The sequence below is a fragment of the Zootoca vivipara genome, chromosome 8 (assembly GCF_965207765.1).
Source record: "Zootoca vivipara chromosome 8, rZooViv2.hap1.1, whole genome shotgun sequence".
Taxonomy (NCBI): domain Eukaryota; kingdom Metazoa; phylum Chordata; class Lepidosauria; order Squamata; family Lacertidae; genus Zootoca; species Zootoca vivipara.
Genome location: NC_142591.1, coordinates 81,833,026 through 81,856,644, shown reverse-complemented (window position 1 = coordinate 81,856,644; position 23,619 = coordinate 81,833,026). Strand labels below are relative to the sequence as shown.

At 40.0% G+C, this 23,619-nt stretch overlaps 1 protein-coding gene across 2 annotated transcripts in view; it reads left to right on the top strand.

The window, feature by feature from the left end:
• The window catches only part of TRAPPC9 (trafficking protein particle complex subunit 9), a 257,231-nt gene that overhangs the window by 92,794 nt on the left and 140,818 nt on the right, over positions 1–23,619 (top strand). For both annotated transcript variants that reach the window (XM_088676018.1, XM_088676019.1), the window contains exons 20-21: positions 13,726–13,879; positions 18,684–18,774. In XM_088676018.1, the coding sequence (XP_088532144.1) occupies positions 13,726–13,879; positions 18,684–18,774 (245 nt within the window). The remainder of the gene's footprint in view (positions 1–13,725; positions 13,880–18,683; positions 18,775–23,619) is intronic.

The window sequence follows — 23,619 nt, the reverse complement described above, 5'->3', positions numbered from 1 at the left end:
GACACGCTGACCATGTGGGGAACTGACGGTCTGGTGGTGGGGTATTATATATGTGTGTGCACATACCACAGACTTGCCATTTCTAGGTATTTGCAGATGCGTGTCATTAATAACAACAAAGACATTTTGTGGAAATTGGCTTGGCTATTGAAAAGAAAGAGAGAAAGTCTTAATATCAGCAGAATGGGGGCTCTCCTAGTAGTACCCATGAGAATTCATGGTATACAACGAAAAAACAATGGCAAGGGAAACTTATGGAATATGCAGAACTGGCAAAACTAACAGAAAAACTACATGAAAAGGACAACAAAGACTTTAAAAGAGAATGGGAACCATTTACAACATATACGAAGAGGCAACATAAAGAAATGGACTCATTTTCAGGGTTTGAGTAAAGAATCACAACTGTATAAGACAACAGTATAATTTATTGGGAACATTTTGGGGAAACATTTCATTGTTCTGCCCTTTGTTTTACATCACACTGGGCTTATTTGGGAAGAAGGATGATTCAGAAAAGAAATGAATGAACAAATAAATAAATAAATAAATAAATGGGATTGTGCAGAAACATTGGATAACTTTTTAATGAACCAACTGTTTAGGACAGGAATGGGGTTTCATGTGACCCCTCCAGATGTTGTTGAACTCCAACTCCCATCAGCCCCAGACATTATGCTCAATGGTCAGAAATGTTAGGTGTTGATATGGAGGGCCACAGAATTCCAGTCCCTGGTGCAGGATAACAGTTATTTATTCTCTTTTAAAAATCAAGCAATACTCTTGCTTTCCCCTCCGAATGAGAGAGTTAAAGATTTATGAAACTGAAGCAACTATTCGTGGCAGACTTTCTGGCTTGCGTGTATCGTTTATCACAATAAAAATAATGTTTGGATAAGTTAGTAAATGCACAAAACCTACCATTAGCTGTACCTACATCTATATTGGCTCCCAGTACGTTTCTGAGCACAGTTCAAAGTGTTGGTGTTGACCTTTAAAGCCATAAATGGCCTCGGTCCAGTATACCTGAAGGAGCATCTCCACCCCCATCGTTCTGCCCGGACACTGAGGTCCAGTACCGAGGGCCTTCTGGCGGTTCCCTCGTTGCGAGAAGCCAAGTTACAGGGAACCAGGCAGAGGGCCTTCTCGGTGGTGGTGCCCGCCCTGTGGAACGCCCTCCCATCAGATGTCAAAGAGAAAAACAGCTACCAGATTTTTAGAAGACATCTTGAAGTCAGCCCTGTTTAGGGAGGCTTTAATGTTTAATAGATTATTTTATTTCATTTTTCTGTTGGAAGCCGCCCAGAGTGGCTTGGGAAACCCAGCCAGGTGGGCGGGGTATGAATAATAAATTATTATTATTATTATTATACCTTGCTGCTCTGTTCTGTTTGTAGTCTTTAAATGGCTTTGAAAATGCTCCTTTCTTTGGCAATTTAAGATTGTGCTGGCTTTGGGGAATCTAGGAGGATTTGTAGAATCTAGCACTGGACATCAGAGAGTGTAAGAATATAATGCTGGGTTGTTTTATTGAGAGATATGTATAATTCTGCACTATGGTGGGCACAGCTTGAGAGGTCATCTGTATTCTTACTGAATGACTTGTTCTCCTTTTGAATAACTAGAGTTTTTCCTTCTCATTTATCTCCAGATTGAAATATATGTCAGTCAGCAGTGTGAATGGCAGTACTATATTAATTTATCATTTGCAACAGTAGGCTCAACCTTTTTTATATAGCACCAGTATGCCTATACAGCTCATCAAAGGTATTAGTTGATGTTGAGGCAGAGGGATGATCTAATTATGGAAACCGTGTCCAATTTGTGCACCTTTCAGAGTTTACTCCTTCCCAGAAAATAATTATCTTCCCTTAGCTAAATGATCTTGATTTTGAGTAGGATGCATTTCAACTAGAAAATGCGGCAGAATTCACTAGAGGCAAGGGGGAAATAGCTGACTTGTCAATCATAGCTCTGATTTCACTCATTGGCTAAAACATTGAATGATTGAAGCAACCATTTCACAGAAATTGCTTACACTTAGCTACATACCTTTCTACAGATTTATTTTTAGAAAAATTAAATCTGTTTGGGGCCGGCAATGAGGGCCTTTGTGAGTGCCACATGATTGACCCTCACATTAACTTTATAGTTTGGTGGGGCTTTTTTCCAAATTGGAAGATATTTGGAGGGTCTGTCTTGCAAAGTGCCCTGGCTATATTCACAAAACGTGTTCTGTTTTTGCCCAATTTCTTAATGACCTATATGTTAATTATATGATGTATGTAAATTATGGCTGAGTTCTGAAAGATATTGCCTACCATCCATACCTTAAAGATTTAACGTCGCTTGGCATTAGGCAGAGTGTGAAACAACAATGAAGATGTTAAACATTTTTGTACGGCAGGTTTATGCTGCTTTTGGAGTAGAAGGGGCCAGTAACTAATTCTTTACATAGTGTCAGGCTACCAGCAGCATCTTCTGTAACAGATACTGCATTTCTCATTAATGGTAGCTTGAAATTGCCTTCAGTTGCTATAGTAACTATCTCAGCCTTACACACAAGATTTATTCTGAGAAAGGTTATTGCGGGAAATGCTGCTAATTGGGATTACCTCAACCCCCCATGTTACTATTTATAAATCTTAACAAAAGTTCTACATATTAATAGCAGAATGGCAGATTTAATTGCAAATAAAAATGTTTTGTTGCTATCATTAGATTTTTAGTTGATTTAGTGCCAGCTGACCCCACTGTGTTTTACCAGATATAAAACATTTATGGTTCTTGGGTCAGTGGGTTTAAAATAATAGGGGGGATTATTTGTGTTTATCATGGTATGTATTTTGTGTTTTTATATTTAAACCACCCTGTGATCTTTGGATGAAGGGCAATATAGAAATTTTATGAATTAACAACAATAATAGTAACAATAATCATAATAATCCTCTGAGCCAACAATAAAGATGGTAAAAACACCTGTTTAAGAACTGTTTTATACAAATTTTTTGAATTTTTCCCCAAAAGAAGAAATTGAAGGAGTAATAAACAGTGAAAATAATAAGCAGCTGCATGTATCTCTGATGGTCTTTGGAGGTTACTTCATCTCTATTAATTTCCACCAAGACAGCAAGGCTCAGATATGGTAATTGTTCTGTCCATCTCCCATGCCGTTTTCAGCCTTTCCCCACTCCTACAGGTTTCCAGGGTCAATAAATTAGAGATGAGAGAGAAAAAGGAGGCACTCCTATGGCAAGAAGAACCATAGGATGAGCAGCTTAGAGTGCAGTGGATCTCTGATTCAGCCAGCTGATTTCTGGCTCAGCTACACTCAGCCAGTGTTAAGTCCCCAAGCCTGCTCATCCAAATATATGCTGGTGTAACTTGATCCAAGGTCTCCCCTCTCCGCAAAAGGGGCATTTCATGAGCATGATGGGGGAAGAACCAGAGAGGGAGGAGTTAGGCTGGATCCTAAGCCCATTCAGTTCGGTTCCTAGCAACCTGGAATAGAACACTATTTTAAGGGGTTGTTTTCTGGCGGCCAGAACAGCAGCACCTGCTGGCTTAATTTACACCAGCTTTCTTTATGGCAACTTCTTGTGCATAGGATTTGGTTCTGGAAGTTGGCTGGATGCACAAGTTTTCAGCACTGTTGTTGTTGTTGTTTAGTCGTTTAGTCGTGTCCGACTCTTCGTGACCCCATGGACCATAGCACGCCAGGCACTCCTGTCTTGCACTGCCTCCCGCAGTTTGGTCAAACTCATGTTCGTAGCTTCGAGAACACTGTCCAACCATCTCGTCCTCTGTCGTCCCCTTCTCCTAGTGCCCTCAATCTTTCCCAACATCAGGGTCTTTTCCAAGGATTCTTCTTTTCTCATGAGGTGGCCAAAGTATTGGAGCCTCAGCTTCACGATCTGTCCTTTCCAGCACTATAAATGATAAATTATATGGGAGTTTAATTGTTTAGATATGTATGTTCTGAGCTTAGCCAAATGTAGGGAGCAATCTTATACACCAAAAGCTGGCGTAAGTTCAGCCAGTTTCAGCCAAGCCAGGATGAGCAAGTTACGCCGCCATATCTTTGGCTGAGCCAGGGTTGGGGACTTTGTGGTTCAGCCAGAGATCAGCTGCATCCTTCGTTCTTAACCCTGGCAGATCTTTGCCATAGGATTGCTCCCTTTGTGGTCTTGCATCAATTTAGACATTTTGATATCAGACAAGTGCTTTTCTTTCTCAAATAAAAGTTCAGTTCTTGAAGGCTGTCTTTAGTGGAAAAGTTGAGCAGCTTTTTCTGCTGATGTATTTTCACTAACCAAAACACTGCCTGATCATTTCTTAGCATTCCTAGGAGATATTTCCCCAATGCCCTTAGCTGCACATTTAGATTTCTGCATGCACACTAGGGCTTCAGCTGGCCTTCTCCAGCATGGAGTTCCAGAATCTTGGAAACTACATTGAATTTTGATTGGGTTCTGATTTCTTTTAACCACAGAGGTAAGCACTTTTTCTTAATGCAGAGAGGTAACCTAGGGAGAGAGGGCAAATTTAGAGCCCATCTCCCTGACATAATGTCTATGTCTTAATAGACAAATAAAAGTCTTGTCCTATTGTTGGTGTGTTTCTGCATGAAGCAGGCAACTGAGAGGAGGAAAAAAATAGCAGCATAATAGCTATAAAAACACTCTTATCACCTTGGCGGAGGTCATATCCACATTTTGAAAAGCTCACTTTCTCCAGTTTTTATCCTTAGGAATCAATTCAGGCACATGAACAGAATAAAGCAATAGACCCTTCAAAGAAGCATAATACACAGCAATAGTTTACTTAATCTGACTACCGTATGTCTCTGTATTCACATTTACTTTCCCCCCCCAGCTCACTTTGGCTGCATGGAAAGATAGAGTGACCTGTAACTGAAATTTCCATAATGAAAATATGTGTTCTGAGTCATCACTATTGAATTCCTTGGCGATTCATTCTTTTAATCCCCTCCAAGCAACATGAAGCTGATTTCAGGTCTCCAGAGGCAAAGCTTTAACTCTGATGACTAATGCATAGATCTGTGGAGAATATTGTAGAGGTCATCGTATTCCCCCCCTACCCACCCTTGCTCTTCAGTTTTACAGTGTGAGCAAACTCTCCTTTTTGCCTGAGAAACTGTGAATCAAAATGAGAATGAAGCTGTGCCTATTTCTGATTTTGATACAGAAACAGTATAATCAGTGCGAGAATTCCATTTGTGCACTAGGTATTCAGTGCTTTTCTAGCTTGTGCATGGCAGCTAACCTCCTTCAAGGCTTTTTATGCAGTGCTCATTGTGAAAGTATCTGGAATTAACGCTATAAAGAAACATGCTTATCCAAAATATTATTATTGTTATTATATCTTAACCAGTGAGCGGAACAGTAAAATGACTCAATAAACATCCCTAAAGTCATTTAAATGCATCTCAAATGTGGAACAAAACGTTGGCATGGGGAAGCCTTTAACACACAAATGTATTTATATAAAATCATCATACAATTAGGAAACAATTTCCTAATATTCTTTTTTCTTTTTCTTTTGGCTAGTTGTTCAGAAAATTTTATCTCCAACAAACAGTTACTGTGAGCATTCCCCTTATAATTGTTCATGTCTGTGTTTATGTGCTTTAGATAGAGCTATGAAGGTGCAAAAATCACACCCACTACCCACAGAAACATTTCCCTTTTTTAGCCAGGGTATTATTTATTTCATCTTTCATTTCTGCTGAAGCAAAAATACTTGGTTATGTTATTTTATTTACTTATGTCTATCCTGCTCTTTCAGGCTTTCAGGGCAGTGTTATAGATGACAGATAAAAATAAACTTTACATGTAAATTACTCAACGGACTAAAGGCTCTTAAAATTTTGATTCGTGCTTTCTGATTTGGTTGACTGCAAGACAGGCTGTAATACTCCATCTTGAAATAAGTTCAAGACCAACTTGGCTCCTTTCATTTGGACTGTAGATGCTAGATTAACATGAAGATAGGCACTTCAGTTATCTCATAGCAAGTATGTTCAGAACACTGTTCTAATTACACCCTCCACAGCCAACACTGAAGACCTCACCTGTCAGATAAAATAAATGATTATATGCAGCATATAAAATGCTTCAATTGCATCTGGCTGAATTCCATGCTTCTTCTTTTTTACCAAGCAGTAAAAATAAGACAAACACCTGTTAAGAAACTTATTTTTAGGTCATGATTACAGATAGAAATATGCCTGGTTATGGAAATAACTTTGTTTCATTACTTATGGTGTGATTTGAAGCTTCAGAATATATATTCTTCCATAGAAGAAACCTTAGTTGTCTTCGACTTTCTCTTTCTACAGGCCACTCTGTTACCTTCATTACCGTGCTTTTTCTACTCATATTTTCCTAACACGAGCAATATGGAATTAAGTTTTAAATTCTTACTTTTTAAAATGATGTGGCTCAGTATTATTAAAAGCTTGAAAGAAACCCCTGCAGAGGCTGCTGTAATGTAACTTCCATAGCAGCTATAGGCAGATATAGTAGCCATATTCACATGTAACACTAAACCCTCGCTTGTCTTAATGTCCGAACCTGTCCCAGCTAACTAAACAAAGTTATTTTGGTTGATGTAAAGCCATGGTTCATCATTGGCTTGTGAGTCTTTTCTATGGCAGCACCCTGACTGTTGAACACATTCCCCCTGAAATTTGCCTGGCATATTGGTTGTTGGCCTTCAGATGCCATTGGGTAAATAATGCATTTGGTTTGATGGCCTTGTTCCTGACTTCTGTTTTTTTTTAATTTTGGTTTTATTTACTCCCAATAGATTTATGAATTCAATATGGATTTTTAGCTCACACTTCACAACAGCAAAATATGCAATTATAAAATAAATAAAAACAGTTACAAGCATAAACAAAAGAATTGAAAACAATTTTGGATATATAAAAACAATGCCATTGCCTATTAACATTGTTGTTGTTATATTTCATCATCAGGGTGCACGATCCTTTCCAGAGTACAAGAGGACAGAGTTTGAAATCTGCAGAGTGGAAAGAAATCTATGAGAATTTCTGTCAGGTGCTTGGAAAACCAGCAACTGGGAGAATAGCTGCTCTGTACATACGTTCAGTTTTCAGTAGAAGGTTAATTGGTGATTTATCACTTATACTGAATAGGTTCTATATTTGTGAAGATCACTGAAATGTCACAATATTAATTTTTACAGATATATTTTTAGTCTGCTTTTAAAGCACAAGTTTCACATAGCAGCTTACAAATAACTTATCTCATTGAGTAAATCAATACAGTTTTACAACCCAATAAAACCATATAAATTTTGTTTATATAGCACTAGTTGTTAAAGCTAATCCTAGATTTTTAAAAAAATCCCCAATATAACATAGTCGTACTAAAACCAGAGTAAAAAGGTATATCTTTAAAAGCTTGAATAAAAATATGAGAGTGAGTCTAAGTCCATATGACGTCTGATTTCATAGTTGTGAGACCATCACTGATAAGACGCTGTTCTGCATTCTTGCCAACCTTCTAATTTAGTCTCGAGTCATGTGAGCAGTGTATCTGAAGGATGATCTTAAGATGCAGGCAGGTTGATACAGGTGGAAGTGATCCTTAAACTAGCCTGATTCTAAACTGCTCAGGGTTGTGAATGCATTTACGAGCCCTTTGAAGAGTGCTTATAAGCACACTGGCAGCCAGTTCAACTGGCACAACATAGGTGTCATGCGCAGCAGTCGTTATTCACTAATAGAAGTAAGTGAAGCGCTGGAGCACTGGCAATAACATTCAAAGACAAATCAATACAAAATTAATCAGAGGCAAAGTAGACACAGCCTTTCCTTTGCATGCTGCCAGATCAGGAGCAATGCCTGCTTTAAGGCTGAATTATTGGGAAAAAATAAAACAGCATCTTATCTTATTAAATCTCCTTGGATGGAAGGTAACTAGAGGGTATAATATATACAGTCATACCTCAGTTTAAGTACGCCTCGGTTTGAGTATTTTCAGTTTAAGTACTCCGCGGACCTGTCTGGAACGGATTAATCCACTTTCCATTACTTTCAATGGGAAAGTTCGCTTCAGGTTAAGTATGCTTCAGGTTAAGTACAGACTTCCGGAACCAATTGTGTTTGTAAACCGAGGTACCACTGTATACAGTAGTACCTGTATTTTCATCAGCCCAAACACAAATGGTGTCCCTTTTTTAAAGAAAACTAAGACTTTGAATTTGGCCACCAACTTTTCAGGTGGACCTCTGGTTGTTATAAGTGAAGCAGTTGCGAGGGGATCATGAAAAGCACACTTGTTTTGCGATTTCTTTTAAACCTTTTTGCAGTATCCTTCTGTCTGGAAAGATTTCACTCTTCACCTAAAAGTCTCTGTTCAAATGATTAGGTGACACAGTTGATCTATACCTCTGTGGAGTCTGCAGCAGACAACACAATCTTGCCTTAATGATAACTGCAACTTTCTGAAAACAATAAATTTAGAAGGGAAAACACACAAACAAACACACCCCTTTGGTTGCAGATTTTTTCCAGCCAGAACTCACTTGAACTCTCAGGTGGGCACCATTGCCATTCTAAGAGAACATGTTGAGTTCTGGTACCTCTTTTTCTAGAAAAATAGTGCTACCTTCAAGTATATACTGCTATTATTTGAAGTGAGTATGGTAACCACGGGGGGTAAGCATTGACAAAATGTCTGGTTTTCAGGGCATGGTAATTGCATGTGTTAGTTCTGTTTACATGTGAGGTATGTAATTTCTCGTATATCTGTTCCTAAGTTGTCCACTGCCATCCTCAGTTTTGCCAAAATACTCTGGTTTCTGTGAACATTGATCCACTTCAGGCATCCCCAAACTTCGGCCCTCCAGATGTTTTGGATTACAATTCCCATCTTCCCCGACTACTGGTCCTGTTAGCTAGGGATCATGGGAGTTGTAGGCCAAAACATCTGGAGGGCCGCAGTTTGGGGATGCCTGATCTAGTTACAGGTAGGTAGCCGTGTTGGTCTGCCGTAGTCGAAACAAAATAAAAAAAATCCTTCCAGTAGCACCTTAGAGACCAACTAAGTTTGTCATTGGTATGAGCTTTCGTGTGCATGCACACTTCTTCAGATACACTGAAACAGAAGTCACCAGACCCTTATATATAGTGAGAAGGTGGGGAGGGGTATTACTTAGAAGGGTGGTGGAAATGGGTGATTGGCTGATAGGAGTGGTAAACCTGTTGACGACTGTTAACGACTATAATTGGTCTTACAGGAAAAAGCAAGGGGTGAGATGGCTAAAAATCATGTATAGTTTTATCATGTATAGTGAGATAAGAATCCAATGTTTCTAAACAGACCAGGTCTCTCCATGGTTTTAAGTTTGGTAATACAGTAAGTTGCAATTCAGCAACTACTCTTTCCAGTCTATTTCTGAAATTCTTTTGTAATAAGACAGCTACTTTGAGATCTTGTATAAAATGTCCTGGGAGATTGAAGTGTTCTCCTACTGGTTTCTCTGTCTTGTGATTCCTGATGTCAGATTTATGTCCATTTATCCTTTGGCGTAGGGTTTGGTCTGTTTGTGTAATATAGAGAGCTGAAGGGCACTGTTGGCATTTGGTGGAATACACAATGTTAGAAGATGACCAATTAAATAGTCCTGAGATGGTATGTTTGATGATGTTGGGGCCAGTAATGGTGTTGTCCGGGTGTATGTGGCAGCAAAGTTGGCATCTGGGTTTATTGCAGGCTCTGGTACTAGTGTCCATGTTAAGTCTGGTGGTTGAATTATTGTGGGTGAGGAGTTGTTTAAGATTGGGTGGCTGTCTGTAGGCAATGAAAGGTCTTCCTCCCAGAGCTTGAGAACGAGAGCTGTCATTGTCTAGGAGAGGTTGTAGATCTCTGATGATGCGTTGTACTGTTTTAACTTGGGAGCTGTACGTGATTACTAGTGGTGTTCTGTTATTTTCTTTTTTGGGTCTGTCTTGCAGCAAGTTCTCTCTGGGTATCAGTCTGGCTCTGTTGATCTGTTGTTTAACTTCATCAGGTGGATATTTTAGTTCTAAAAAGGTTTGCTGTAGATCTCTTAGGTGAGAGTCTCTGTCTGTAGAGTTGGAACAGATGTGGCTGTAACGTAGGGCCTGGCTATATACAATGGATTGTTTGGTATGTTTGGGATGGTAGCTAGAAGCGTATAGATATGTTTGTCAGTCAGTTGGTTTACGGTATAAGGTGGTGTCTATATGCCCATCCTGTATTTTTATTGTTGTTGTTGTTTAGTCATTTAGTCGTGTCTTGTACTTGTCCTCCTCTCTTCCTCAATAGCATGTTGGACGCCTTCCGACCTGAGGGGCTCATCTTCCAGCGTCATAACTTTTATATGCCTGTTGTCTTTGTCCATGGAGTTTTCTTGGCAGGGATACTGGAGTGGCTTGCCGGTTCCTTCTCCAGGTGGATCACATTTGGTCAAAACATAACTTCTCTAAGTTATTTAAGCCCCTTCACCACGACAAGGCAGTGATCCATGAAGGGGCCTGTATTTTTATAGTAGTGTCCAAAACATGTATTTCTTGCATAAATTGGTTCATTGTTAGGTTGATGGTGGGGTGAAAGTCATTGAATGTCTGGTAGAAGGTGTCCAGGGTCTGTTGACCATGTGTCCAGATAATAAAAATATTGTCAATGTATCGCAGGTACAAGAGAGGTTTGAGTGGGTAGGAGTTTAGGAAATGTTGTTCTAAATCTGCCATAAAGATGTTGGCATACTGTGGGCCATGCGGGTGCCCATTGCTTTGCCACTGATCTGGAGGAACAGGTCATCACCAAATTTGAAGTGGTTGTGGGTAAGGACAAAATGGCAGAGTTTGGTAGCAAAGTCTGCTGTGATTTTATCTGAACTGGTGCTCCTTATGGCTTGTAAACCATCGTTGTGTGGGATGTTGGTATACAGAGATTCCACATCCATAGTGGCTAGTATAGTATTGTTAGGAAGATTATTCAAAGATTGTATTTTCCTCAGAAAATCTGTGGTGTCACGTATGTAGCTGGGAGCACTGATGGCATATGGTTTCAGAACAGAGACGATATAGCCGGAAATACCCACTGTAATAGTGCCAATGCAGTACCTGAGTATGGGGCGTCCTGGGTTTCCTGGTTTGTGTATTTTAGGTAGAACATAGAAAGTTCCTGGTCGAGGTTCCGCTGGTGTGTTTGTGAGGATCTGTTCTTGGATGCATGGGGGTAGCTCCTTAACAATCTTGTTCAGTTCTTTTTTGTATTCTTGTGTGGGGTCTGAGTCCAATTTTATGTAAAAGACGGTATTGGAAAGTTGCCTGTGAGTCTCCTGGATGTAATCAGTTTTGTTCATGATGACGACAGCTCCACCCTTATCCGCCTCTTTAATTATAATGTCTGGGTTGTTCCTGAGATTATCTATGACTCTCCTTTCAGCATGGTTTAGATTTTGTTGTAAGCGAAGGTGTTTTCTGGTCACATCCGTTTGGATTCTGTGGTGGAAGCAATCGATGTACAAATCTAGTGTGGTATTATGTCCATCAGGAGGGGTCCATGTGGAGTCCCTTTTTGTGTAACATTTTTTCGGTGGTAGTTGGTGGCCAATATTCTGTTCATTAATGTGTTGGGAGGGTGGTGGTTGTTCCCCAGTAGGTTGAGAAATGTTGTGTTGTGAAAATGTTGTTTGTTCTACTTTGTCGATTGTTCTTGTGTGTCTTGAAAGTTCTCATTCAGGCGTAAATGGCGGAAAAATGCTTCCAAGTCCCCGCAGAACTGAATCATGTGTGGGGATTTGGCAGGGCACAATGAGAGTCCACGTGGAAGGACTGATTCCTCAGCTGGGCTGAGTGTTTGCTGTGAGAGATTGACAATATTGTTGATCTTGTTGTTTTGATTAGTAGCCTGTAGGCCGGAAAGGTTAGAGAGTTTTTTGTTTTTCTGTTTTTTCAGTAACTACAATTGAGAGTGGTAAATGGTTTGTTTTTCCTTGTGGAACTCTTGATTCCTGATAGAGTTGAACAGTACAGAGAGTTCTTCCTTTACCTATTAGCTTATGTTTAGAGTACAGAACATTGAAATAGAGTTCACTTTATGATTGGATATTTACATCTTTTATTTTGGTAAAATTCATGAGTAATCTCACCCCCCTCCCACAGGTTATTTTATTGGATTTTTACTTTGTTTTAGAAACTTCAGATTTGTTAAATTCTTCTTCTAGAGGGCTACATACTTAACATATACTAGTTGAAATCTAATGTGTGTATACTTGTAGCACATATGGTTTTTAATTGCTTGGAAGCTGCTTAAGGTGGTTTGGGCCAAAAGGTAGCACCTGATGTAAATGATAAACATTTAAGATTTAGGTGTATATTTTGTGCAATTAATGGACCTTTGAGATAGTGGTGGGAAAATCACTCATTTTCTGCAGGGGTCTTAACTCAGCTCTTCTGCCAAACTTTGATAAAAACCAGTTTTCGATTATGAGTGAAGGTGGTTCCTGTGGGCTGTATGAGTCATTTTATTCTAAAATCACATTTCATAATATGGTTTCTAAGCAATGAAAGAATGAGAGGTCCACACTAATTTTAATAAAGCAGCTGCATTACAATCAAATATCAATAGATAATAATCAAATTAAATTAATGCCCTCCCTTACGGTATAACATCTCCATTTCTAATTTAATATTGTGATGATGTTTAAGCCGATCTACTTCTGAGTGTGCATTAGAGAGTGACTATGTTCAGTTTTTCAAGTAGCTAACTTGTGGGAGACTTTTTGCAACAACGTAATACTTCCTTAGCAAAGGGGGGATAAAGATTACTGTGGGAACTTCAAAACAAACTGCTATATGAATACAGTATGTACTACAGTATAGTGTTTGATGTGGTTACTAGAAGAACCTGAAAATATGATGTTTTGATATCTGCCAGTCAAAATGTGAGTCATATTTCTATGATACATTAATTACAACAGTTGTATAGCAAAATATGACTTGAACAAGACCACATGAGTAACTAGAAGAGGTTAGAAACTTAAAACCAAGAATTTCAACATCTCTGCCTAATTTATTCCTCTCTGGGCTCTACACAGTGTTCCACGCTGGATTTCAATGGAGATCATATCCATAATACATACATTTTAATCAAATCTATTTATCTGCTTCTACGGTGGATGTCTGCCGTTTTCCAAATTGTTTATGTTTGTGGGTATGCATTTGCAATTTACAATTGTGTGTTTTAAAGCTCTACATTTTAAAATTGCCTCCTGGTTCTTTACTTAGTCAAGCTATTCAAGATGGTAAATAACTTGACTGAGCGGGAGGGGAGGGCTAGATGGATTTGTTTGCATGAACATGTATGCACAGAGGAATAATGGCACCCTGGTTTAGTAGCCAACTGCAATTGAGTTTGTATGTCTTTCTGTATGGTTATTAATTACGATCTGTTCATATGTCGTTCTAGAAGTGCATGGACATTAAATAAGATCAATGGCCCTTCCAAATTTGTTTAGGAATAATTTTGTTTACAAAAAAGCTAAATATTTACAAGGTGGCTACATCATTTTGGGCTTGTTTCAGTTCTGTTTGCGCTTTGTACCACTGATGCTTTTCTGATGTGATGGAAATTGCCGTGTGACCTGTAAGACATTGTTCCATAAAACTTCTCCAATAATAATTGTTGTTTTCTACTGCAGTATGGCTATCCAAGTTGACAAGTTCAACTTTGAGAGCTACCCGGACTCCCCTGGTGAAAGAGCACAATTTACAAACCCAAAGCAGCTGGAAGAAGAGAGACAGCAAGCAAAAGGTCTGGAGATCAACAGCAAGTTAGATATTCTTTGGAAAATCATATCCTTTCAGAAATACTATTTTCCCCCTCCTTAAGATACTCTTGTAGCAAGCCTGTGACCTTTAATTCAAATGATTTCTGTAAAGAAGTTTGAAAGAGAACATGGTTTAAAAATTGATCATTAACATAATTATAGAATTCTTAAACTTAATTTTAACTCTTAACTTGTTTAGATTTTTCCAGCATGTTCAGTACGATACCTTGCAATCCTTTGATTCAAGTGGGCACACTCCAGGGTTCATCTGTTTTCTTGAATAATGCAAGATAAAGAACTGTGCTGTGTGTCGTGGAATTGCCTCTGAGATGGCACAGTGCTTGAGAATGTCGCTTGGGAGATGGATTATGGCACCACACTGGAGCCCAGCAGTAACTGAAACACAGGGTCCAAGGCTGCAGACAGGATTCCTTGGAACAACCTCTCATGGCAGCAGGGCCTTTATGGCAAGAGTTGGGATCTTTCCATGAGCCCGAGGATCTAAATTCCTCCCACAATAACTCATTGGTCCAGTAGTAAAGGTGGCATGTAGGAGGAGAGACCGTCTTCAGGCCAGGGACTTCTCCATGCAGGGGTGGGGCCTGGGAAAGGCAACCTAGAGACTTTAAAGGGGTCAGTTGGGCCTTTGTTGGAGCAATTTGTGGACTCAGAGCTGTCTGTGGTGCCGCCTTGTTGGCCTGCCCTGTGGGCTTCTCTGCAGGACCAGAACAGGGCAGATTAAACCATCTCCTGACCACAATTCAGCTGGAAGGTATATCGAGAGGAGGCTGCTAGCAATAGCTTTCAACATTTTAATTGATTCCTGTAGGAGCCGTACTCCAAAAGTGCTGGAGGCAGCTGTCAGTCAGAGCAACTTTGAACAGGACCACAGCGGCCCATTGATTTAAAGCAACACTTTTCTTTATTTCTACCACATAAAACAGTTTATGTGGTCTTCCCTAAATTTCAGCTTGTACCATTGAAGGCATCTCCCTGAAACATTTTTTTAAAGGAGCACATTACCTACTTACACAGTTGGTATCAAAGCCCAAAGATGGATCACATTGCTTCTTCATCTAAACCCCAACTCCAAATATGCTGGCTATACTTGTCAATGAGAAAGGGAAGCCTTTAGTTCTAGGGAGGAGAATCAAAGTACCGGGCCCCTCTGTCCAGCCTTCACGATTCTCCCCTGGATGCACCCTTCACTGGCCTGCTATGCATTCTGCTTGAATGGTTTTGCCCTGCTGGAATGTGTTGTTGAATAATGCCTCTTGCTTGTCTGGATATATAGATATATATATCTACACACGTGTTCATGCATAGAAACCTCAGACCTGTGTGTGGCTGGAATGTAGCACACTAGACCAGTGTTTCTCAACCAGTGTGCCTCCAGATGTTTTGGGACTACAACTCCCATCATCCCTAGCTAGCAAGACCAGTGGTCAGGAATGATGGGAGTTGTAGTCCCAAAACATCTGGAGGCACACTGGTTGAGAAACACTGCACTAGACAAATGAAATGAAATTAGCATATTGCTTCTGGTCGCAAGGGAATTGAACCCCCAGCTGAAAAAGGTTCCTCATCCCTATTGCTTATCACATGCATCTGCCCAGCTTGCTGCTGTGCGGTGGTGTACATGTGAAGGTGCATAGGAATAAGTCCTTAGGATTTAAAATACAGATTGAGATATTGTTTATTAAACAGCATCATATACAGTGGTACCTTGGTTTACAACCATAATCCGTTCCAGAGGTCCGTTCATAAACCAAAACATGTTGTAACCCAAGGTGCGCTTTCGCCAGTGGGGCCTCCAAAATAAATTTGTTCGTAATCCCAAAAAATGGGTTGTAATAATAATAATAAAAGTTCACAAACTGGGACACACACTTCTGGGGTTGACGTGTTTGTAATCCAAAACGTATGTAAACCAGACTGTTCACAAACCAAGGTACCACTGTAGTGATTTTTATAGTTTATATTACGGATCCAGTATTGGGAGGGGGGGTTCCCTCCACCTCCTGTTTCCTAATGAGCATGTGCTAATAGCATCTGCTGTTGTCTGCACACCGGAATCTTGTTGTTGCTATTCAGTACTTGAACAGATGGCATACCATTTTGAGATTGGCTAATATTTGTGAGTCTGTGCATTTTATTAATATTTTCTAAATATTTAGTGGGTTATTCAAAAAAAGTACTATTTTGGAGAGCTGTTTGGCAGCATTTGAGGAGCAGTTTTGGCAAGCCAGTTGGCTCCTAGGTGCTTAGAAATGGGAAGCAGCACTGCTAACTGTTTTGAGCATGTCCTTGGGGGATCCTGTCATCTTCCATTCTTGTGGACATGACCAAGCCAGTGTAGATGTCACTGAGACAGGAGTGCAAACATGCTAGGAATGTGGGCTTTGGGAGTGCAAACATGCTGGGAATGTGGGCTTGGGAGAGCACATCTTTTATTGGAATTCTGCCCTGCCATGAGATACACCAAATCCTACTGATGCAGCACATGTGGAAGGCGTCGAGGTGTCACTTCTGATGGTTGTAAGTTGCCCATGACTCACATCCATAAATAACTAGCAGTCTCTCCCACCGACACTGAGCTGGACAAGTGTATTGGCAAGGCAGCTAAGGCAATGGCTCATCTCTCCCCAAGCAATTGGGCTTGGGGGAAAAGCTCCAGTGCTTTTCTCATGACTAATTGCTGGGGGGTGGGAGCGAGAGATGTTTGTGTGTTGGAGAGAGAGACAGAATGAATGAATGCATGCATGCATGCATGAATGAATGAATGAGTGAGTGAATGAATATGTGTAGTGGAGCATGAATGAGTTTCTGCTATATGTAAGAATGGATGTCTATGACAGAGACTGTCCCACTACTTTTTGCACTGGCCTTGCTCCCACCTCTTATATGCGGCCACTAGAAGGTTAGCCACAAAGGAATGTTGGCCTTGGGCAGAAAAAGATTCCCCATCCCTAGTGTAAATGTTTTGGTTCATTAAAAGAGAATGTGAATGCCAAAGGCAAGATGGACACAATGTTCACACCTTCCTATGGCGATACTAGAAGCCCTTGAGCCAAGTTGGATGAACGAGACAGTTTTAAGTGGGCTTTCTTTTGACATCTCCATAAGCATTTTTTAAAAATACTGGAGAGAAAATATTCTCCCTAGGGAGGTTTGCCTTGTGCTTTCATTATACACCTTAGGCACCAGGTGAAAACGTTCCTCCTCAAACGGGTCTTTGGCTGGTTGACTTCCAGTACACTTTTAAATGTTTCATCGGCGGGTAGGCTTCTTGGTTTGTTTTTGCTCTTTTTGCATTATGTATTTTGTGTTTTTATCTTGTATTTTTATGCTGTGAACCGTCCTGAGATCTGCAGATGAAGGGTGGTATAGAAATTTAATTGATTGATTGATTGATTAAAATAATAGTGTGGAGGAACACACAACAAATGTGTTTGGAACGATAAAAATGCAATAATAATCAGTATTCAGAAAGTTCAGAATGCAAATGAGAGGAAATATTTATGGTAAGATGTATTCATTAATCACTTTAAGCAGTTTTCCATTAGTATAATTTCTATTTATGAATATGTGCTAATTCATTTATGCTTGAAGTAGAACTGGGATGCATTCATTCACTTGCACCTTTTCACATAGGAAGTGACAAGTGAGACAGAAATAAACATCTTCATAGCAAAATGCCCGAGGTCAAACTGCATTGCAGAGTGAAAGCAATTCAGGGCTTTAAGGCTCAGTGCAGGGGCAGTGGTGGGAAGAATCTCTACCCACCTGCCTAAGCAGGAGGATATTTTATTAATGCAATATCTCAAAGTAAAAGTTGTCTTGTTGGTATAGTATCTTGGAAACAAGTTTGTTTCGCTTTGCATCCAACTTTATTCTAAAAAATATGCTATCAACTTTTTTCAGTGACCTTAAAGGTGAGCATTTAGTAAATGTAGCTGAGAATTTGCACATTTTACTTCTCAGTGCTCATTATAGATAGAAACTACCTGTCGGTACATCTGGATGTATTGGGGTTGGGGTGGGGAATGGACCTTCAGATCTTCAGGCTCTACATATAACCAGGAGATAAAACGGTTTTGCTTCCAGTTAGTGGTAACAGTGGTGTTACCTGCAAAAGCAGAAGTAATTTTAGTGGAAATAGGTTGTCTAGAACAGAAACCTTCATGGGGGAAGGAGGACTTGTTGAAGTACTAGAGCATGTATCGAAGGTCCCAGGTTCTTTCCTTGGCATCTCCCATTAAAAAAGCATATTTGATGTTGTTGCTTTTGCTGCCTCTGCCATCTTTTTGCTGCCTGCTATAGACCTTCCTCTTTCAACAAGGCTTTTAATTTGAGATCTTCCCTAGTCTGCATCTATATGGGGATTTTAAAGATGCTTTTATTGTTTTATCAATTGTTGTTTGCCATTCTGTTGGGAGGAAGGTTGGGGTATAGATTAAGTAAATAGATAAGCCTGGGAGAGCAAGGCTGCTATAGTGCTCTCCTGAGCACTTGGACAGTTGCTGCCTGTTGGAATATATAGTGCTTGAAGGTTAGATAGGCCAATGACTTCCCTTATTATGTATTATTGAATATGAAGCAATATCATCTATACCTGTGATATCTGTGCCACTTGACTCAGAAAACAAGTATTGATCTTGTCCGTCCTGTTCAGGACTGACATTTCTCTTTGCTCTTCTTTGGCTCTTCTTTCTGTCCAATAACAACCTAAAATTATTCATAGAAATTGCAGCCTTAAATGTTGCATTCATGTATGTTTTCTTTTTACGAGCTGCATCCGTCTCCTGTGCTCCTTAACTATCATTTACCCCTCTTTGAAGCGTGAAGGAGAAGCAAGCATAGAAGGGGTTCTCAATCAACTGGTCCTAGAGCACTTGCAATTGGCTCCTCTCCAGTGGGGTGAGTAATGCTGAAAAAGATTGATAATTATATACATTTGCTTTATGTTGTGGTGCTTCTTACAAATGTCAGCTCTACACAGTCACTGGGTAACCTCTCGAAATGTTGAACAGTGATGCAGCTCTCAGCTTCCATTTTCTATTATTTGCTAAAAATCAGTGGAGCAGGGTGACTTAGTCTGAGGAATTTCCCCTTGGTTTCGTTTACTTGGTTGTAGGAAATCATTCATTATCCTCAAAACTAATTGTTATTGTTGGGCTATAACTCTGCTGTCCACTATATTGTGGTAGAGATTTGCTCTTAAAAAATGCTGTTTTTGTGTGTGAAATGCATATAACTCTTGTTTGTGGATAGTAATTTATGTGGGATATTTCTTACTGATTTAGGATCAAACCATGTTCTCAATTATTTGATTTTCAGTGGGGTTTTTGGGGGGCGTTTCTGTTCAGAGAGCAAACACATGAAGAATTATCTTTGTAAATTGAAAGAGGTTAACATTTGCATTATGGTGTGTTGGAAACAGCTGTAACTGCAAAACTGCAGCCAAACTAGATGGGAGACACACATGGCTCTCCTATCTGTTTAGCTATCTATGAAAAGTAGACTCCAGATGTTGCGACCTTGCATCAGGAAATGCTGAATATGGCTGCTTTTCGTAAGTTATTTGCATACAGGTGTTGGCGAGAAGTGGGTGAGCTTTCATTGAAAAGATGCCATGTTGAAAATATTACTGCACACTGCATCTCTTTTGTTAACCTGCTTAAAACTCATGTGCCTACACAGTAATGCTTGTTTAGACCTAGATTTCCCCTGGAACATGAAATGGTCATATATATTGTTGGACGCCACCCCAATCTCTGAGCAGTTCAAGATTCCAGGCACTTATGTTGGAATGAGAGGCAGTGGAGACTGTGGTGTCTTTATGATATAGGGTTTATTTATACACACACACAGCTTGAGCCTATGATTGAGGGGCTAACAGCATTAGCATCCCATGTCTTGCTACAGCCTTGGATTCAAGCAAAAATCAAGCATGGCTCTCACTCCCAAGCTTCTGCCTGCAGCCTGCTTCTAGCCCAACTCTCACATACACAACACACTCTGGCTTTTGTGTTTCTCATACACCCAACCTGTATTCACTCAGCAGTATCGCAGTCAACACAAACACACTCTTATCTGCAGGCAGATATCAGACAGGTCAAACAAACTTACAACATATGCACAATTGCTGGCTGGAAGAGCAGACCAGGCAGGGCCCAGGATGAAGTTACAACCATTAGTTATGTGTTCATGTACCAAAGATGCAGAACAGAATATGTGGTTTGTAAAAGATAATTGGCAAAATTCTGAAAGCATGTGGAATTTAATAGGCTGCTCTGAAAGATAAGCAATATGAAAGTTTTGCCTTGTGGAAAACAAGGATACAATATTTTGGCTGACGTAGCAAAAGCGGTTTTGCAGAAGTTGAGAATAAAAATAATGCTAGGTTTACGATTGCTGGGAAAAAATGTGGCTTAGGGGCAGTTTTGAAAAATAGATAAGAGACTCAACCTTTGATAAAGACATTTTAACAACTCAGCAGCTGAGTGATAAGCACTTAGCAGTAAAAAAACAACTAAGACATAAAAGATATTTCAACTGAATGATGGCTTTATTATTTTTACATCAAGCTCTTTTTTAAAAAAGCTACAGGTTGTTGGTGCTTGTTTTATGTTGCATAACATGGCAGAATAATTCTCTTCCTGTACTGGTCTTGATTTTTTTAAAAAATGTTGTTGTTGTTGTTGTTTAGTCGTTTAGTCGTGTCCGACTCTTCGTGACCCCATGGACCATAGCACGCCAGGCACTCCTGTCTTGCACTGCCTCCCGCAGTTTGGTCAAACTCATGTTCATAGCTTCGAGAACACTGTCCAACCATCTCGTCCTCTGTCGTCCCCTTCTCCTAGTGCCCTCAAATTTAATAATGTTCAATCCTGTGTACTAGTTTAGTCTGAACAATGGGAGCATTGGAAATTGCCTTAGAGCAACTCAGACCATCGGTCCTTCTAATCTGGTACTGTCTACTGTGGCTCAGTGGTGGTTGTCCACTGCTACCCCATCCCTATTGTGTAATGTCAGGATCTGAACCTGGGACCTGTATGTGTAAAACATGAGCAGTATCGCTAAGCTACAGACCCTTCCCTTGAGATATTTGGCAGCAGCATCCGTGGAGTAAATTTGGACTAGGAATATTAACCTTTTGCAGGGTGAGTGTTCGTAACCTTATACCAAAAGTCTCATTACTGTAAGCCATGGTTATAAAGATTAGCACTGCAGGCATATTAACTGCTTTGAAATCAGTAATTATATTGAAATATAATTACTTGAGCCTCCTGCTTCTGTCCACAAATATCTACTTATTGCTAGTTATGATTGGCAAAAAGCAGGGTGGAATAATCATTGCTGTGGGAATCACCTGTTGCAGCAAAGATTGTTGTGACATCAGAACCTTTCTTTTATTTATTTTAAAATACCTTTACAGGAACTTATTGCAAAGCACTCACACTAGGCTTGTTTTTTATGGGCAGGCTCAAGGTGCATGGTACTTCCTCAGGCTTTTTTTTGGGGGGGGACCTTTGCTTTTAATGGTTTATAGCTCAAACATTTGCCAACCAGGTTATTGTGAATCATTTGCTCTAATAAACAATCTTCCTATTTCTCCTAATTGGGCAACATGAGTTGTTTCTGTTTGGGACTGTTCTCTCGGAGGAAAAACCTGCTTACAGAATGGCAGGAGGGGCTAATTTTATGCACCATTTCAAATTCCACCTGTGGAAATTGCTTCAGAACATCAGAAACATGATTATTTGAGCAGTTCATCTGTATAACTTTAATGACTGAGAATGCTAATAGAAATTGCTCTGTGTCTGCCGAGTGCACATTTTTTGAGGCTTTCTATGGTCTTGCACATGAAAGCTGCAGAGCTGACATGAATTCGGAAGCTCTGGCATAGTCAAGGCAGGAGATACAGTACTTCTTTCAAATTCTTATAAACGTGTACATAATTTGGAACATTCATGCCATTTGCTTTTTAAATCCACCCATCTGCCAAAGAGCTCAGGGTGGCGTGTGGACCTCCCTTGCCTTCCTCACAGCAACCTGATCAAGTATAAAGAAACCACCTGAAACACCCATGCCCCCCTTTTATGACAGTTTTATGTTGATGACAATGGTGCATTGCTCACTTGGTAGCAGGAGGCATCCCATGTCAGTCATATTCAGGACAAAGAACCATACTCTCATCCAGTACTTTTTTCCTTTAAAAATGCTTAGGGGTACTCTCATTTTCCTACTCATATTGAAATACTGCCCCTCAATGAGGCCAAACTTAGATTCACAAAATGTTTAGGGCAGGCTTCCTCAACCTCGGCCCTCCAGATGTTTTTGGCCTACAACTCCCATATTCCCTACCTAGCAGGACCAGTGGTCAGGGATGATGGGAATTGGAGTCTCAAAACATCTTGAGGGCCGAGGTTGAGGAAGCCTGGTTTAGGGGTATGCATCCCTCTGCATCCCCCCAGAAAAAAACAACCACTGCTCTCATCTGTGGTCAAGATCAGGGCTACACTATTACTTCAGGAAGACTAGAGCAGAAATATCTGCTTTAAAGGCATAAGGGCCTTCCTAAATCTCCCCCCCCCCCCAGCTTATTTCTACATTTGTGTCTCACTCAAAGGAAAGTTGCGAAGTGGATTGCACAGTTCCTTTGATTTGGTAGTACTCATTAGTCTTGGCACAGACGGTAGACATTACTAAAGTATGAAAAATGGAGTGGAACGATGCGGGGCAAAGGATGAAAATAAGACAATTCAGAAGTATGATTAAGTTTACTTGTGAGAAATTGCTTGCGTTTTCTAGCTGCTGCAGTATATTGTTCTAGCAGAGAAAGTTCATTCAAGGAGGGACACATGATTCAAAGAACAGAAATGACAAGAAAAAACGCAATATATTTACAACCTTGTGACACAGATCAGTCAGAAAAGGCAAGTTCTAACAAGACGGTTAAACTATAAGTGATGGAAGTTTCAGAAGGTGACAGAAGGATGGTGTTTCTGTGGAGAACTTTCTTAGGAAATATACTTTTTTTTCTTTTGAAATGGATGAAAACTGGCATGGATATGGATCAATTTACACTAGAGCTATTATTATCAGTCTTTTCTGATCCCAGAACAAACCTAATCTCAACATGGAACCCAACACTCATTTTTACCAAATGAAACTTTTTGGGGGGGGGGGGCTCTTCCCTTCTCTCTTTACCCCTATTTCTGTTTAGAATAAGAAAATATTGAGATTTGTCACGTGAGCCAACTTAGATTGGGCCATAACCTGCCAGTGGCCTAAAAAGGTATACTAGTGGTTTGGATTTTGTGGACTGTCCTGACAACATGAATGTGTGTGTAGGATTTTTTTTGGGGGGGGGGTATCTGTGAAGAGCAAATCAACTCACTGAAATATATACAGAGTCCCAAGTGTCATATAATAAGCTAGTGATTTTATGTTGTGAACCACCCTGACATCTACGGATGAAGGGTTTTATAGAAAAATAAAAACAACAACCCTCACATCTTTTCTTAAATAAGTTCTCTGTTACATCAGGTGGGCCAGTTCACCCACCTCCCTGCCCCGAAAGCAACCTCAGGTGTAGGAACTACATTTCATTGCACACCCTGAAATGCTCTCTCTGAATCACAGCCAAAATCTGTGGTTGTTTCAGTTTAAACTCATCTTGAGTAAGCATCGCCATCTGAGATACCACACACCAATTGCTTACACTCATTCTCCAATCACTTATTCTGATACTAATGC